General features: G+C 37.5%; 3 protein-coding genes across 3 annotated transcripts; 1 reads left to right on the top strand and 2 right to left on the bottom strand.

The window, feature by feature from the left end:
- Window positions 1-6,683: 6,683 nt before the first annotated feature.
- Window positions 6,684-6,937, bottom strand: LOC109116985. Its single transcript, XM_019203377.1, has one exon. It carries the CDS (start codon window positions 6,813-6,815, stop codon window positions 6,684-6,686), a length of 132 nt encoding a protein of 43 aa, XP_019058922.1. The 5' UTR covers window positions 6,816-6,937.
- A 2,862-nt stretch (window positions 6,938-9,799) lies between these two features.
- Window positions 9,800-13,366, top strand: LOC104820954. The gene is made up of 8 exons (XM_010551631.2): window positions 9,800-10,706; window positions 11,197-11,505; window positions 11,789-11,914; window positions 12,119-12,199; window positions 12,325-12,384; window positions 12,481-12,529; window positions 12,634-12,785; window positions 13,128-13,366. The coding sequence occupies exons 1-5, from the start codon at window positions 9,872-9,874 to the stop codon at window positions 12,351-12,353; spliced, it is 1,380 nt and encodes a 459-aa protein (XP_010549933.1). The 5' UTR covers window positions 9,800-9,871; the 3' UTR covers window positions 12,354-12,384; window positions 12,481-12,529; window positions 12,634-12,785; window positions 13,128-13,366.
- An 83-nt stretch (window positions 13,367-13,449) lies between these two features.
- LOC104820953 (ultraviolet-B receptor UVR8) lies at window positions 13,450-16,845 on the bottom strand. Its single transcript, XM_010551629.1, has 11 exons — window positions 16,731-16,845; window positions 16,506-16,650; window positions 15,970-16,080; window positions 15,789-15,849; window positions 15,504-15,619; window positions 15,230-15,315; window positions 14,924-15,125; window positions 14,784-14,837; window positions 14,260-14,373; window positions 14,114-14,170; window positions 13,450-13,897 (listed from the first exon to the last, which is right to left on the bottom strand). Exons 1-11 carry the CDS (start codon window positions 16,757-16,759, stop codon window positions 13,691-13,693), a joined length of 1,182 nt encoding a protein of 393 aa, XP_010549931.1. The 5' UTR covers window positions 16,760-16,845; the 3' UTR covers window positions 13,450-13,690.
- Window positions 16,846-17,851: the final 1,006 nt, after the last annotated feature.

Here is a 17,851-nt window from a genome sequence, read left to right as displayed (position 1 = left end):
TTACACAAACACTACTAGTAGTTTAGGTCTTCTTTGGAAAGAGTTACTTTTGCATCAAAAGAAGATGCTCAGTCCATATTGCTACGACCAATTTCAACTAGATAAATCGATCATACGAGATGATTATTACGATGTTAACACTTTTAACGATACGAGAAAGCATGTACATTTGAGGTTCAAGAACTGAACAGTATTAGTGGCGAGTTCGAGGTGAGAGATGATAAAGGTAGAAGACACTTGGTTCATCTGGGAGCTAGAACGTGCAGTTGTAAAATGTTTGATGTGGATAGGTACCCTTGCAGTCATGCAATTGCAGCAGCACATACGATCGGAAAAGCCGATATGATATACGAATTATGTTCTGCATACTATTTGCGCGAGACATGGCGTTTGGCTTATCAAGAGACAGTGTATCCAGTTCCTGATTGTAGTGATTGGATCCTTCCACCCGACGTTGCAAATATGACAGTTTTACCGCCCATAGTGGAAAGACAAAAAATTGGAAGGCCTAAGCAAAACCGATTTCCTGGACCTGGCGAGGCTCGAAAGAAGAACGTTCGATAGGTTCAGCCAACATATCATTGTCATAAGATCATGTGGGTGGAATGTATTTCTGATTTTGTATTTGGTATGACTGGTTTGACCAGAGTATGACTGTCTCGACGATTTTGATAAATGAGTTTGATTATGTAGGTGTAATATACATTTAAATTCGTATTTCCGTATTTGTATTTGATATCTCTACTTTGACCATATTATCATATGATTCTGTGGGTTTAATGTACTTTTTTAAACCGATGAATCTCGCAATTTCGAATAGGTCTGACCGTCTGACCATGGTATGACCATCTGACCGTCTGACAGTCTGACCATTCTCTTTTCTAATCGTTTGAATTTAATTTAGGTCCTTTTTTTTGTATCAGAATGGTCAGACTGTCAGACGGTCAGATGGTCATACCATGGTCAGACGGTCAGACCTATTCGAAATTGCGAGATTCATCGGTTTAAAAAAGTACATTAAACCCACAGAATCATATGATAATATGGTCAAAGTAGAGATATCAAATACAAATACGGAAATACGAATTTAAATGTACATTACACCTACATAATCAAACTCATTTATCAAAATCGTCGAGACAGTCATACTCTGGTCAAACCAGTCATACCAAATACAAAATCAGAAATACATTCCACCCACATGATCTTATGACAATGATATGTTGGCTGAACCTATCGAACGTTCTTCTTTCGAGCCTCGCCAGGTCCAGGAAATCGGTTTTGCTTAGGCCTTCCAATTTTTTGTCTTTCCACTATGGGCGGTAAAACTGTCATATTTGCAACGTCGGGTGGAAGGATCCAATCACTACAATCAGGAACTGGATACACTGTCTCTTGATAAGCCAAACGCCATGTCTCGCGCAAATAGTATGCAGAACATAATTCGTATATCATATCGGCTTTTCCGATCGTATGTGCTGCTGCAATTGCATGACTGCAAGGGTACCTATCCACATCAAACATTTTACAACTGCACGTTCTAGCTCCCAGATGAACCAAGTGTCTTCTACCTTTATCATCTCTCACCTCGAACTCGCCACTAATACTGTTCAGTTCTTGAACCTCAAATGTACATGCTTTCTCGTATCGTTCATGTAGTTCTTTGTAAACAAACGGTGTTAACTTTTGCGATTGATCACCACTACCGGCTTCCAATCTGTACCTATTGAACCATTCCACCGTCTTTTCGAGACAAATATCTAGCAGACATAGCAATGGATACTTTTTTGCCTTCTTCAAGACGGAGTTAATCGACTCGGCTCCGTTGGTGGTTAACAAGTTATACCTTTCACTCTTGAATTTACACCTTGCCCATTTTTCGGGAGCAAGTTCTTCCTTTTCCATATATTCAGCCACCTTGTGATATCTAGAAATTATGAGATATATTCACATTAGTTCACAAATAAAAGCAGTAAAACTGGTCAGACCAGATAGAAACTGGTCATACGAGTAACAAAAATCGTACCTTTTCTTCATATCATTGTAAAGCACTTCAAAATCGTTGATCGTGTATGCAGCTGCGCATTTAAAGAACAATTTACTGATAGTCTCACCAGTTGAACTTTTTCTTCTTGCACCTTTGTTACAATGGACTTTTAAGTTTTGTGATATATGTCTCACACAAAATCCATGTTGCGCTTGTTTGTATACTTCTCTCACAGCTTTGATTATACTTTTATGTCGATCAGATAACACAACTATATCGGGACCATCCAATATTACTTCGCTCAATCTTGTCATAAACCATAACCATGAGGCATCTTTCTCTCTATCAATCACACCCCAAGCCAAAGGATATTGGTGATGATCACCATCTTGAGCAGTTGCCACGACTAATGCTCCTTTATATTGACTCGTCAGAAATGTTGCATCAATAGCAATCACTTTACGCATATACTTCCATCCATTTATGGTTGCACCTAGGGCAATGAAGAGGTACTTGAAGCTTTTACGATCATCGTCTAACTGAAGACTCACTCTAGTTCCAGGATTTCTTTCTGTCAACATGTACAACCAACCAGGAAGCCTACTGTAGTGTTCCTCATGACTACCACGAATCTCTTCTTGAGCACTATATTTTCCTCTTAATGCCATCATATACGATACTGTCGCACCGTATTTCACTTTCATCCGTTCTACTATCTGTTTTGGTGTAGGAGTTTCAAGCTTACCAGAAAATTCTTCCTTCAAATAATCTCTAACCAACATCGATGAACCCTTCGTACTTGTTTCGGCTTCGGCTACAGGTCTGCAAGTATGAATGGGATTATGTGACCTTACACTAAAACGTGTGGAATTCGAAATCGCTGCGATACGCAATCTCCAGTTACAACCTGAACCTTGAAACTTGCATCTTAAATCCCATAATTTCTTAGTAGACTTCACTGTCACAAAACCAAAACATGCCTTAACCGCACCCTTCCGTACATATTCTTGTGCTGCTTCCTTGCTTTCAAATTCGTAGCCAATACTAAAATTCAATCCATCACTGAAATTGAATACCGAAATAGAAAACGATGTGTCCTCCGTAACTACCAATGCCAAATTATTCTCGCCATCAACATCATTGCCAAATGATACACAACCATCAACTTTATTGGTTTCACATGCCATATCGATTGCATCATCCCCATCTCTATCTCTTTCACCATCAACATCTCTTAAAACAGTTGCATGTTCTTCATCCATTCCATGTTCTCCTAAAACAATAGTCTGTTCATAATCTGAATCACTTATGATTTGTATAGTATTACTCGCACCTTTACTCTTGAGATCAGGACTCGCAATAATATTGTGTTTATCAACATCTACATAAATCACAGCCCCATGTGGTCTATTTGATGGCCCAACACCACTGGCGAAATCTGGAACAAAACATTCTCCACCATGTTTATGTCCAACTTCAACTTCCCCGCTCAAATTTACTTTTTCAATCTCCACATATAGCATGCTTCTTCCTCCGTTGAATTTGTCCATCAGATAAACAAAGACTTGTTTGTCGCTCGATATGTAAACCGGCTCAACATATCCTTTTATTGTAGGCAAATAACTTAGCTTGATTTTGGATTTATCTTCGTCTATATCCATGTCAGAATATAACTCTTCAACGAGGCGGCTGTAACTCAAATCAATCGGATGACAAGGGAATATCACTCCTTTAGCATCTTTAGCTTTTCCTTCCCATTCATATGCTCCGATCGAATTTACTACCCACTTGCCACCAGATTTATAATAAATAATCGTCATCCTTTCATTAGTTGCATCCATTACACCTGTATAAAATAAACACAAAATGTGATAAAATGATACGCTTGAAAAATGTCACAGGTTTGATGAGTATTACCAGTTTGACCAATTTCACGAGTATGACCAGTTTGACCAATTTTGACAAGTATGACCAGTTAGGAGTATGACTAGTCTGACCATTTCGACATGTATATGTTACCAGTTTCCCGAATTCTCTCATTTTAACGAATTTCACAAATATAATGATTTCGACCAGTTTGAATAACGTGAATCATGGTATTGCTGATATATATGTCATTTTTGCTTCAAACATATTCATATGGATTAAATATCAAAATGATAAAATAATAAATCACAAATGCCCAAACTTAATAACCAAATTTAGAAACAATACTTACCTTTTATTCAGATCTGTGTTGAATCGATGAAATGCCCAAGTTTAATGTTGTTTTTGACATCTTGATTTATAGTCGGAGTGAGAATGACCACGCCTCTTACTTAAGCAGGATTTGACCACTCTTAGGACCGATAGCCTTTATGCCAATCTTAAGAAATGTTCGTTTTGGACAAACGAACTAGTCTTCCTCGGTTTCGTGGTCAGCAAATTTAATAATAAATAAAAAATGAAGGGTATTTTTGGAAGTATATTATTATAAGGTTATCACATGATGTAGTCTTTTTTTTTTTTAAAGTGGAGGTCATCACGTGAAGTAAAAATGACATTTAAAGTCATTTTTGTAAATCCCCCTCTTTGTGGTGGGTCCACTGTATGCACACGTGGGCCGTTATTGCATACAGAGGACAGAATGAAAAAAGGAAGTAATACAGAGGACAATATGAATAAAATGGGAACATTATAGTCAAAGTTGTTTTCAACTTTGAATCATACCCATCCAAAGAATTAGATGGTTCAGTCTACAATTGGCAAATCCGATGTGGCATGTCATCATTGCATACAGAGGACAATGAAAAAAAGGAAGTAATTAGATGAATCAAATCTATCATGAGATTTCCATTTTTTGTAGAGTGGGGAACCTGCCATGCATGTCTTAGGACCGGACACTGGACATCGCAACAGCTCTCATTCCGATGGACCGGCTGGAATGATATCAGACAATACGGACAGTAAAATTCTACTCCCATGCACACGAGTTTGCAACACGTGAGAGATAAATTAGTCGTAAACAGACGACATCTGAGTGGTAAAGAGTCGAACACCAACTTCTCGATATATTGACCATGCTCTCTGCTAACTCATCTGCATTTCACTGAGATTTGCATATTAAAATCAGGTAACTCTATCATTATTATCCAAAATTCCATGCAGTCTTTCCCCTTATGGGTAACTTGATATTCTCGGTCCATATGGCACGACCCACATCCCAATATTTTTTTTAACATTTTTCTCTATTTAATAATGAAAATAGATAATGCATTTCCATATTAAATTAATGTTAAATAAATATATAAAGCTACCCACATTCACATATAGCCTGCAATTATTTCTTGACAGCAGGTTACTGTTGTGTAACAATTCATGATTTTATTGTACACATAAGTTAGAGAACTATATATATATACACACATATTTGTAAGAAAATATTACAAAACGAATCAATGTTGACTTATATCAATAACGAACTACAATTAATTTAAAACAAACCTTTTGAAACCTGTATTAAGGCCATTAAATATATATTCATTGTCTCTTTGACGACCGTAACATTAGCTTCAGCTTAATATATAACAAGTCACAGCTATATATATATATCAATACGCATGCTTTGAGATTCATTTCTTTTACTATATATCTTTTCTAAATGGATGATTATATGTTCAAATGCCCTTTTTGCTACTGAAGATACGGATAGATTCGTAATCAAATGTCGAATGGAATAATCTTTTAGTCGTCAGACCACAAGTGTCAAGTTATAGCGTGTGCCATTCTTGAATAATGTTAATATCGCAAATTATTTTTTAAAAAGAAGGAAAAAAGAAGAAGATCAGTGATACATTGATGCAATCTCTAAGCTAAATTCGATAATTGTTGTATATAACAAAAATCCTTTTATAACAAAAATCCTTTTATAACAAAAATCGGTAAATTCATATTTTTTCATACAATACATTAAAATGATATCAAGATGTTAAACTCATAGGTTTCTTATTATAAAATGAGATAACTTTGGAGATTTTGGTTGACCATTTAGTTGTTTGTTTATCAATAATTTCATTCCACGTTATCGAATTCCATTCTATATGAATATAAAACCTCAAATTTTGAGAATGATCCCACTTCGAGATTCAGATCTTAGACGAATTCGTATCATACTTTATTTTCCGATGGTGGATTTTATTGTGAGAGTATCGCTAATTAAGATATGTGGGAACGAAATATATATTTAATAATTAGTAATAATATAATAAATACATGAGTGTACACTTTACTTTAGGTTATATTCTTTTAATTAATCAGCACATATATAATCTCCGAATTTCATGGATTCGTTGGTGCTCACACTATACAATGCACCAAATTGATTGTAAATAGATTATCCCTCGATAATCTATGAAAGCCAAAAGTTGAATGCATGCAAAATCAAAACCCTAATTAAGATACTTCTTTTCGTGAAGCGAAGAGTTCTCATTCATAAACATTGAAGCAGTACACTTCGTTTCTGCGTTAAAAAGGGACTGTAAGCTAAACTGATCATAACTATTTATATATATATATATATATATATATGTATGTATGTATGTACAGATCGGACAACAAAAGCGAAACAGCTTAATTTTTTTGCCCTAATATATATATATACACACACACACACAGACATACATATACATAATATATATATATGTGTGTGTGTGGATGTTCAATCGTGCCAACAGAGGAGCATGACCACACATCTGCTGATGATGTAAATCCTTCCCTTTTGTTCTCTGAGATACTTCCCAAGTCTTCTGCTGTATGATTTCTTCTCCTCCGAGCTTCTGATCCTCTCCATCACTTTTAGAGAGAGAGAGAGAGAGAGAGAGAGATTTTATGTGAAGTTGGGGATTTGAACACGAACTTGTGTTCTTCTTTCCACTGCTGAAGAAGTACAGGCAAACTCTTATTGGAGAGAGAGAGAGAGAGATTGGAACTGTGTTTGGGGGGGGAAGAAAGATCTGTGAGGGGGTATATATAGGGAGGATTTTGTGGTCTGCATCATAGTTTAGTATCTTTCAATTGAATTTAAAAAAAAAAAAATCTAATAGCCCTTGAAAGAATATGTAAAAAATAATTACAATCTTCGAACACGTAGCTTCATATATGGTTAGGCCACGTCACCAGCTTACAAAAAGGGATATGAATCCACCAACCAAAATACATTATTTCACCGGCTATTTTTTGTTGTGTAAATTTCTTTCTTAATTTCATGAATAGTATATCAATAATATTGAAATCTACATCCAAATCTGGACAATTCAACCAGTGAAACATGATACAAAGCGTTTGTCTCGTTTTAATAATATGAGTTTCAAGTTTGGAGAGGTAGCGTATAATCCAAACTACATATTTGACTCACGATTCCAAAATTAGTCTGAATATTTATCTAGAAAATCCGATTATCCAAAAAAAAATATCAAAGTCTGCTCTATACGTATTTAGTTGATAATACAATTTCCATTTCGTTGGACTTTACTATAGGTATATGTTTTCAATATATATCGTATACCTATGCTTACATTATTTATATATATTTTATAACGGTTTGAACTCAACCACAACCATTCATATGCGGTGATAAATCCTCCAACTCATTCTTGAAAAATGAGGAACTACCCAACCAGTTCACCTGGACCCCGAAGAACTACATTAATTATATTTTATGTATGATGATATATATTTCTTAGAGAGGGTGCAAAAGATCCTCCTGATATATACGTTACGAATATCACCCGACTAATTCATACGTTATGAATATTGGCAAAAGGTAATCTCATAACAAAAATATTTGTAAATTAATGTATATCTTGGACCGTTTTGATTTATTTGAAATTAACATATACGTTTCGATTACATTTTCACCAATCCCAACATAATTAGGACATGCGATTGATTATTGATTAAACTTCGTGATTTAAGTGATATAATTTTATTAAATAAAAAACATAATCCCACGTGTCATTTATCGTGTTCCACCATGCGGCATGCACATAAGACGTAACTTGAACCTGGCCTTGCTTCATTGTCCTCACCGCAATAATTAACCATACAACTCAACTTTGCCAATATATATATATATATATATATATATATATACTATAATTATGTCTTAATCAATTAGTAGATCCCTTAATTAATCACCTAACTCATTGTTTTAAGCCTCACTTTGTGGAAACTGTCTTTGTGGTCGCTACATCAAATCTCGTTCTCCTATGCCATGTTTTACGCTCGTAAAAATTATCAAACATTCACATCAATTTTATGGCAAATTAAACCCTCTTTTATTATTTCACCTTGCCACATCCTTAATGTCATTTGCTTTATTATGGAACATTGTAATTCAATACAATATTCAATTTAATCTTTCCCTTCATATTTTTTCATACAATACATTAAAATGATATCAAGATGTTAAACTCATAGGTTTCTTATTATAAAATGAGATAACTTTGGAGATTTTGGTTGACCATTTAGTTGTTTGTTTATCAATAATTTCATTCCACGTTATCGAATTCCATTCTATATGAATATAAAACCTCAAATTTTGAGAATGATCCCACTTCGAGATTCAGATCTTAGACGAATTCGTATCATACTTTATTTTCCGATGGTGGATTTTATTGTGAGAGTATCGCTAATTAAGATATGTGGGAACGAAATATATTTAAAGATATCACATATAAATATCTTTAACTTGTGTTGTCTCCAAAGTTCATGTTCCCTCGTTTTCCATGGAAAAATAAACAAAGTCATGAATTGAATATATAAAGATAAAGCAAGAAGGAGAAGAAGAAGAAGAAGAAGGCATGTGGAGCATACCGCACGTGAAAATCACGTGAGTGATATGGTCACTGTTTGGTATAACGCAGACAAGACAACCTTTGTTTTACTTTTGTCTCCTCACTAACTGTAACTTTGATTTTTATTTCCCCTTACGCCATATTTATTACGGGTTAGTGACAATGAACTTAAACATATTAAGCATCTTATCCCGTATCTTGGTCTTGGATTATTCGAAGATTACGTCCGTAATTTTTATTTATAAAAAATTGTACGGTTCATCGTATCAAGAATCGTTTCAGCCTTACTGACTTGGTTCACTAATCATCATTGATTAGGGAGATTAATTAGTTCATCGTTAATGAAGCATCTGATATCTTGGAAGTATAAACAATTTCATTTTGTTACTATGTGAAACCATACATTATATATATATATATGCGGATGAATACATATATGTCGGATGATTATAAGACTGAAAATATTGAAAAATGGTTTTGTAAGATTTTGTTTTCTTTTTGATGGGCCCTTCGGAATATCATTCTCTCATTTTTTTTTGTTGTCCTTTAATTTCCATCCACAAATACTTTGCTCTTTTTCCGACACCAAAGAGATATTTCTTATGCATCTAAAAAATCTACATCATTATTATCTACATATATTATTTGGGTCTTTATTGGGCTCATGAAATAAGCATATTTCGCCCATAAACCATATTTAATTGGTCCGTCATTGGACTTGTATGTAATATGTATATATAAATATAATGTAATGTAATGTAGCCGAATATCCAAATTATTAAGAAACGGAAGGAATTATATGGGCCGAAAATAATGTGTGTGTGTGAACAATTGGGCTGAAGACCATATATGATGGGCCTTCCCAAGCGAGTGAGATACGCGTAACGTTCACGCGCTACCTTGTGAAAGGTAGCGCGTGGTAGAGTTATCTTCGTTAATAGTCATATAAATAACTAGATACATGACCGTGAGTGCTGATCACCAGATCCTAATCTGATTCTCCCGTGTTTCCTCCGACCCTTCAGATGCAAGATCCATTACAGCGATAACAATGGCGGTTGTTGTTCGGTCCTCTAAGCTCAGTCTCCCCAACGCATCTCTCTCCCCTTCGTCTCCTCGAGTTTCTTCTCTTCTTTTCGAACCCATCTCCTCTTCCCTTGCCCTATCTCTGTCAGACTCCTCCATCTCTCTCTACCCTTCTCTCTTTCCTTTCTCTTCTTCTTCTCTCTCCTACCCTCAAACCCTAATCCCCGCTCCTTGCTCCTCCACCTCGTTTCTCCTCCTCCGGTCTCGAGATTCTAATCCCGGCGAAGGTTCCGGCAATAGGTCGTCGGCACGTGTCCTCTTTGTCGTTGCTGGGCCGTACCGTGGCGGGTCTCGCGTTCTTCTCCGGTTCTACGCATTGCGGGAGGAGGATAAGGGTTTTGTGAGAGCCCAGGTGGTCTGCGATCAAAAGGGTATGGAGTTTGATCGGAAAGTTGGGGTTTTGTTGAATTTGAGCCACGGGGTCTCGGTTAAAGTTACTGGTTCGGTTAATTACTTCGCAATGCATTCGGTTTCGAACTCAAAGATTCTGATTTTCGGTGTCAAGTTGATGAGTGACGGTAATGGCGATGAAGCAGTAGTGGTGAAGCTGATGAGGTGTGGTGTGGTTGAATGCTCTAGGCCGGTTTGGTCGATCGGAATTTTCTCTGGAATGTTGCTTCTGGGGGAAGATAATGGCGTTAGGGTTTTGAATTTGAGGGAGATAGTGAAAGGAAGTGTGAAGAAAGTGAAGAATAGCGGAAGATTGGAAGACAAGAGGTTGCGTGGTCATAACGTCGATCGAAGGTCGGTTTCGGGAAACGGATATTTGGATGGAAAGAAAGAGAGGCATGCTGTTCATGGTAAGTTTATTTACTATATGTTCAGAATCTGGAACACCTTATTTTTCGTTGTGGTGGTCATGATTTAGCATGTATGGTAGCTAGATTATGTTCATATTTTCTCATATCTTCTTTGGGCTGGCCTTAGAGAAATATTTCGGATTTCGGATGTTTGTAGAGGATGCTTATCGCTACGGTTTAAGAAAACATAGGGCTCAAGTGATGTCAAAGAGTAAAAAATCTGGGTTCTGGTTTGTTCGTGATCTATTTGTTCTGCAGAGATAGGTTTTGGTAGTTTCCTGTTTGTTGTTGTTTGGTAGTTTTCTTGCAAAAAGACGGTAACTTTAATTTGTAGAGAAACGTTTGTTTTGGTGGTTCCTTTCGGCATTGTCCGGTGCTATTTACTTCTTCTTGCTACTAGGTTTTCTCTCTTTTTCTTTCCTACGCCCAATACAGAAAATTTCATCTGCTATGGGGTTTTATGCCCCTGATTTTGTCTCTTTATCCGCAGCGAGCCAGAGGTTAAGTAAACACAGACAAGAATCTTCTGAAGCCAGCATGTGCTTTGTGTCTTTTCAGAAAAAGGTTGCTGACATGGATGTGAATCTGGAATCGAAATCATGCCCAGTCATGTCTGTTAAAGCTATATCCATCCAAGCATTGTCCTCTAAAAGGTTTTTGATCTTGGACTCTGCGGGATATATACATGTATTGCATGTGTCTGGTCATCCTCTGGGGTCAAACTTTGCTTGTAATATGCAGCAGTTACCTCACTTTATGGAAGTCCAGATGTTGGCTGTTCTTCCTGAGATCACTGCTGGTAAATCTGTTCTTGAAGCTAGAGTTTTGGCTTTTTCTAATGGATATGATATTGCCATGGACACCATTTGGAATGTTACCATCTAGCGTTAATGTTGAAGGGGATGAAGGATTTGGATTGGAACCACTTTAAGTAGAGAATGATAAAGGCTGTAAAACTGTATTAGGTTGACATTCTTTGATGTTTCGTGTTCCATATCTCTGTTTTCTCCTTCTTTGTTCTTCTTCGTTTTTCTTTCCTTTTTTTTGGTGATAAACAAATTCATGCTCTTCTGTGACCGCAGAAACAAAAAATATCTGGGTTTCAGACGCAGACTATTCTATGCACGTTTTAACTATTCGTGATGAGGACACTGCCATTGAAGAGAGAGATGGAGATAAAAAAGAGAAAACGCCTCTACAAGTCTCAGGTTTTCTGTATATCATGCCTGTTCAGTGTATCGTTTGGATTACATAAATGATGTCTTTTATTTTTCTTTAGTTATTCCTATTTTTCCGTTAAAATTGACTTCAAGATTCATGCTTTTCGGTCTTTCTTATATTCTGCGAATGGTAGCTAGTGTAGTGGGTCCAAGTTGATGTTTCTTTAACTAGCGTAAATCTTTCTTTCGCAGTCACGCATGCGATTTTTACTCCTGAAAAGATTCAAGATATCGTTCCTCTTGATGGAAACGGCATTCTGATACTCGGGCTAGGTAATTTGCTGGGCGGGTTTCTTCAGGAATATCTTGCACAGAAACATAGTGGCTGACTTTACGGGAATTTCAGGGATAATGTGAAGTTATGTGCTTTACCGCTTCAAATTTCCTCTCTTTTGCAGGGAGTTTATACGCATATGCGTTTTCCTGAAGCAGCAGACAAATGTTTTGCATTTCCCATGGTGAGTTTGATTTCAAACTGGCCGGATTTGCAGTTTGCCTCTGACCCATTTTATATCTCTGGTCCAGAGTTAATTCATTTCTGTATTGCATGGCAGATATCGTAACATGTTTGGAAGTGAGTTCCCCTGGAATCATGTCTGGTTGGTAAGAAAATCTGAAACATTGACTGGTACTCGTTGTCAGTCCAGTTGACACCATTTTTTCTGAGTTTTACTTTGGCGCTCTGATTCTTGCTATTTGCATTCTAGAGAGCCAAATGGTTGGATTGTCATCCCGGGGGTACTATTGGTTTTAAGCGTTTGTTCTCTACCTGATGAAATTCATGAGCTGCTACCGTCTCCTACCCAATCTGGCTCAAAGTTAAAGTTCTTCGAATTTGGTGAAGAATCTGGCCCTGGAGGTACCTTCCATAACCCTTTTTCTTCGCCCCCTCCCAAATGTGTATATATGTACACAGGATGCTTTGATATCGATAGTTTCATTTTGTCCAAGCTAGAAGCTTTTGGTATGTATACACTTATACACATACCATATGCTTTGTTTTTGCACCTTGAATTCTCTACTTTGGAAACAAGTTTACACCTTTCGACACACTTTCATTAGATCGGGTTGTCTGTAGAGTTTAAAACCGGTGCCTCTTGCTCCTCCTGTACCATCGTAGAAAAAATCGGGTTGTCGTTAGCACAAAACTCAGTTGTCTCTCTTAACAAATATGTTTGTTGTTGTGTTTTTTTTGTTGCAGACATCATAGCCTATTACCATCTGACCTGAGTATCGGTGTGTTGTGGATCGAAACCAATCCCTTGAACCAGCATGACTTCTGCGTTTTGCTTTCGAGTAGGAACCTGGCCTGTTTCAAAACTGAAAGTTCTTTGGACGTTAAGACCAATTATGTTGGATGTTAGGGTTTGAGTCTCCAGAAGGACGACTTATGTAACGACCTTTGTGTGTTGGATGCATACGTGGTTTTGGATTTGAGTATCTCATAATCATTCGCAGCATCCAAAAGTAAAATCGTGTTTTGTATCAAGAAACTGAACGAGAGGTATCATCACAAACCAAGCTAAGAAGAAAATCTTATTGAAATCACCAAAACCGAACTTGGTTCAGCATCAAACGTAGTCCAACTTCTCTGGAACACAACTGAAAAACTCTGAGATATATGATGTTTCATGCCCATGGGATGAAAAGAGAGATTCTGATTCAGGGCTATAACCAGTTCCAAGTAATAAGACTATGCTCAGCAAAAGAATCTTCATTGATGTATTTTCACATTCCATGGCTTTTGGTGGCCGGAGAGTGTGGTCAAATTGCGGCGGACTTCCATTCCACAATGGCTAGAGTGTGGCGGCCACCGCAAGCAACGACCTTGGCAACCCATTTACCGTCGTCATCCTCTGCAGCGTCATTGAACTGTCCCTCTGGTGGAGGGATCTTTACCGGAACATCCAATGGCTGTCCCGTCGTCACTTTTCTCCCACACCCAAGTCTACCATGGTCTCCCCGACCAAACTGCTCATGCAAGAAACAGTTAGAACGGTTATGTACAGAATCTTCCCTTAAACCCATTACGGTTCAAACAAGTTATGGACATTCAGAGTGGCATAAGACCAGCTAACAAGTTAGCACAGTTTTCATAAACCTTGTGATTGAAATTTCAGACAATATTCGTGTAATACTAGTTTACTTTGGAGGAATCTCTGTACTCGAAGGTCGAAAAAGACTCACAGAGAAGATACGGCCATCTCGTGTCAATGCAACCGAATGAGTGCCACCACAAGAGACCTGAAACACCGAAGAAAAGGTGAAAAACTATTAATTGTCATGGAGGTAATGAAGAGCTCAGAAGAGAAAACCGAAGAAAGAGATGATACCTGAATGATGTCTTCCCCGGCTAGAAGATTAACTTTCTGAGGTAACATCTTACTGCTCTTGTCATTGTCCCCAAACCCGAGCCTCCCATGTTCCCCTCTCCCCCAACCATACACCTATATTTGGAAGAATAAGATGATGATTACAGATTCTTTTGCAGTGTTCCAAGTGCTGGAACCGAAGATCAAGGTGAACTCAAACGAAAAACGTAGCAAGATCGAGGACGATACTTCTAGTAATCAAGTCAAAACAACACTTGAACTTGGAGAAACACTGTCAAGAAGTCCTACAATTTTTTTGGTGTCACGAAAATACAAGTTGTATCCAGATTATCTTCTTGGAGTCCTCAACTTTTCTGACCAGGTTTGGTGTTTTTATGTCACCTTTCCATCAATTTAATAGCTTTAACAAAAGTTGGGAATTTTCTCGTGAATAGAGACGCAGGAGCAAAGAGGTTCACAAAAATGGATGGAGAAAAGGGATGACTGACATAAGAATAGTTGCAAAGTAGATTAAGATCTTGTACCTCCCCTTTATCGGTTAAAGCTGTTGAGTGCCATCCTCCAGCAGCAATGTCAACCTGAGAATGTATTTTCAGATGGAGAATCGATTAGATTGTATCACATAAAAGAATCAAGAACGGCGAAATGCTGAAGTAAGACTTACCAAAGTGAGACTGTCAAGGCCTTGGACTGGAATTGGCTGGGATCTTGGTTGGGTGTCTCCCGTTCCAAGTTGTCCATATTCGTTATTGCCCCATGCCCACAATGTCCCGTTTTCTTCAAGAGCCAGATTATGAAATGCTCCAACAGCAATGAGACGCACATTTTCAAGACCCTGAACTCGTACAGGAATAGATATTTGTTTTCTGCATCGAGGGAAATGAAATCAAACCCGCATTAGAAAGCGGTCTTACGTTACTCTGTGTTCTAACTTTATCCACATAGATAAATTGAAGGTAATGTTCTATACATGTCACCAGGAGGCCATGGCTGACCCCAACTCCACACATGTCCTTCACGAGTGAGAACCACAGAATGGGTACCCCCTGCAGCTACCTGTTATTCAATCCGTAGAAGAAACACATTCAAATATCAAACCATATTATAACATATTACAAAAAACAGAGTCAAAACACATATAAATGCAGGCAAAATGGTTACAATAATGATTATGGCTAGATCCAGTAAAACTATATAGGGAATTAGACATATAAAAACAGTGAAGACGGGTGAAGAGGCAGAACCTGTCGGACTACTAGTTTTGGGGCACAACGTTTGGGGATGACAATATCTCTCCGCAAAGGCCTTTCCATTTCATCTTTGCCAGGCTCTTCGCCGCATTGTCCGTATTCATTACCACCTGTGTTGTGCAGAACAAGAGGTACACAAACAATTTTCGCATTTTAAACAGAACCTAAACAAAACTTTTTTTCCATATATTTTCCGGGTATCATTTTGTTTTTTTGCTGCCTTTCTTACATGTTTCAACAAGAGAAAGAACAGAACATTGCTACAAAAAAAAACCATACCCCAGGCATAAGCTCGGCCTTGATCATCAACAGCCAAACAGTGCCAACCACCAATAGCCGCCTATGATCCATCATGGTAAACACATTCAAAGTAAGCCATCAGTTCCCTACCCTTAATCCAAAACGACAAAAAACATACTTTGGAAAAAAAACTAAAATCAAAACATTGGAGAAAAATGACCTGAACGATCTTGACATTGGCAAGAGCCTTAACTTGACTTGGGATGTTCTCCGTCTTGGTCTCTGGCGGGTGTCCTAATGTACCCCTTTGATTCCAACCCCATGTAAACAGCTGAGAGCCATTTCAAGAGATCCAAAAGTGAGTTCCTTTACGCATTTATCGATTTCAGATAGGAACCAATCGTATCTTTCGCCAAATCCCACAAAGGTTAATAACTAGAGAAGCTCCGTCTACATAAAATCCAGACGCTATTTGCAATGAAACAAGCCAAAATCCGGTGACCTGTGGACAGCTAGAGGAAATCACTGGAGGCAAAACCGGACATAAAACCACCAGTGTCTCGCGCCAAACATCTATAACTCACACAACTGAAACCCATCTCCGAAAAAAGCATAAAAAACACGAATCGAAGGACTTCCATATATCTCAAGTTCACCCAGCCAAGACGATATAAGCTACAGTGATGTAAACAGGAACAATGCCCAGAAAAGAAAACCGAGAGAAGAGATGATTAGAAGTGAATCTTGACACCATACCGTGCCATCGTCGCAAATGGCGAGCGAATTGCGACTACCGGAGACGACCGAGCGAACAGCGTAAGGCTCGAGGGCCTCAACTACGCAAACCCATTCCTTCTCGTCGTTGGTCCCAAGTCCTAACTGCCCATCTTCGCCAGAGCCCCTGAAACGAAGGCTCAGTTTAACTGTGAACAAAAAATCGGAACTTGAAGAAAGAGATAGCTCGAGAGAAGGAGTACGGACCAGGCTATAACAGTAGTAGAAGCAGCCATTGGAGAGAGAGAGAGAGAGAGAGAGAGAGGGGCGCGTGTGAAGAAGACAGCGAAAAGCAAGGGAAAGGAATTTGGGAGGGCTTATTAGTAATGATGACCTGCTTTGTGTGAAATATGTAAAAAAAACAAGGGTTCAATGTTATAATAATATTTGCGTATATTCTATTCCAAGGTATTTCCAATTTTGTACTAAATCTTTTTTTTCATCGAATTTTAAATACGCCCTGTTTTATTTTCATCCTTTTTTGTATTCATAAATAGTTATATTATTGGGCAAAAAGTAATTGTGTGATAAGTTATCTTATAATGATTGAAATAAAAAAAAAACGTACAGAAAAAAGTTGGTATCCTTCACGCGCCTCATTAACCAAAAACCTCGAAATCCGCTGTTTCCGCTGGACTATAGTCCGGGCAAATGACGCGCGTGTCGATAACGCGCGTATCGTGCGCGTAGGATATAAGATATCCGTTTCTCATGATTTCTCGACCGAGGCATATGGACCCGAAAACTAATTTTAAACCCGTTAAGCTTTTAAGCCCATATAATTTTAAGCCTTTAGATTTTTAGATTCGAATACGATAATTTTTCTTATGGACGTTTAGTCCATTAATACCATATTAATTAATACCTTGTTTTAATTTTTTAAATCCATCAAATCTCAAACAATAATTAATACCATATTCTACAGAAAAATAAAAATAGAAATAAAAATATTGGAAAGAAATCAAGAAATGGAAAAAGAGAAAAAAGTAAAGTAAATTTTTTTTTAAAAAAAAATGACCAAATTTTATTCTACAAATTCACTTTCAGAGAACAAAACTAAAACTACATAATCCGGGTAAAAGATAATCTGTACTTGAAAACGTCGTTATACTAATATTATTATATAATAGGATGTAGAGACAGATATGCTTGTCCAACTCAGACACCATCACATTTATATATATATATATATATATATATATATGTATATGGAAAACATGACTCTGATACGAAACAATGATATGCGGAGGAGGACCCCACCAACCAACCAAACCAACACAGAGAAAAAGGGAAAATAGAAGATGGAGAGAGAAGGGGGGGGGGGGGGG

Source organism: Tarenaya hassleriana, unplaced genomic scaffold, assembly GCF_000463585.1.
Source record: "Tarenaya hassleriana unplaced genomic scaffold, ASM46358v1 Cleome32, whole genome shotgun sequence".
NCBI lineage: Eukaryota > Viridiplantae > Streptophyta > Magnoliopsida > Brassicales > Cleomaceae > Tarenaya > Tarenaya hassleriana.
The sequence above is the reverse complement of the archived record's forward strand: the minus strand, read 5'-3'. Positions and strand labels throughout refer to the sequence as shown.

Coding starts and splice junctions, on each gene's coding strand:
- LOC104820953 (XM_010551629.1), bottom strand. CDS start 16,759: ATGGCTGCTTCTACTACTGTTATAGCCTG. Junction 15,850..15,969: donor CCAATGTCAAGATCGTTCAG/GTCATTTTTCTC, acceptor GATGGATCATAG/GCGGCTATTGGTGGTTGGCA. Junction 14,171..14,259: donor CCGGGGAAGACATCATTCAG/GTATCATCTCTT, acceptor TCGGTGTTTCAG/GTCTCTTGTGGTGGCACTCA.
- LOC109116985 (XM_019203377.1), bottom strand. CDS start 6,815: ATGGAGAGGATCAGAAGCTCGGAGGAGAAGAAATCATACAGCAGAAGA.
- LOC104820954 (XM_010551631.2), top strand. CDS start 9,872: ATGGCGGTTGTTGTTCGGTCCTCTAAGCTCAGTCTCCCCAACGCATCT. Junction 11,915..12,118: donor AACGCCTCTACAAGTCTCAG/GTTTTCTGTATA, acceptor TTTCTTTCGCAG/TCACGCATGCGATTTTTACT. Junction 12,200..12,324: donor CATTCTGATACTCGGGCTAG/GTAATTTGCTGG, acceptor TCTCTTTTGCAG/GGAGTTTATACGCATATGCG.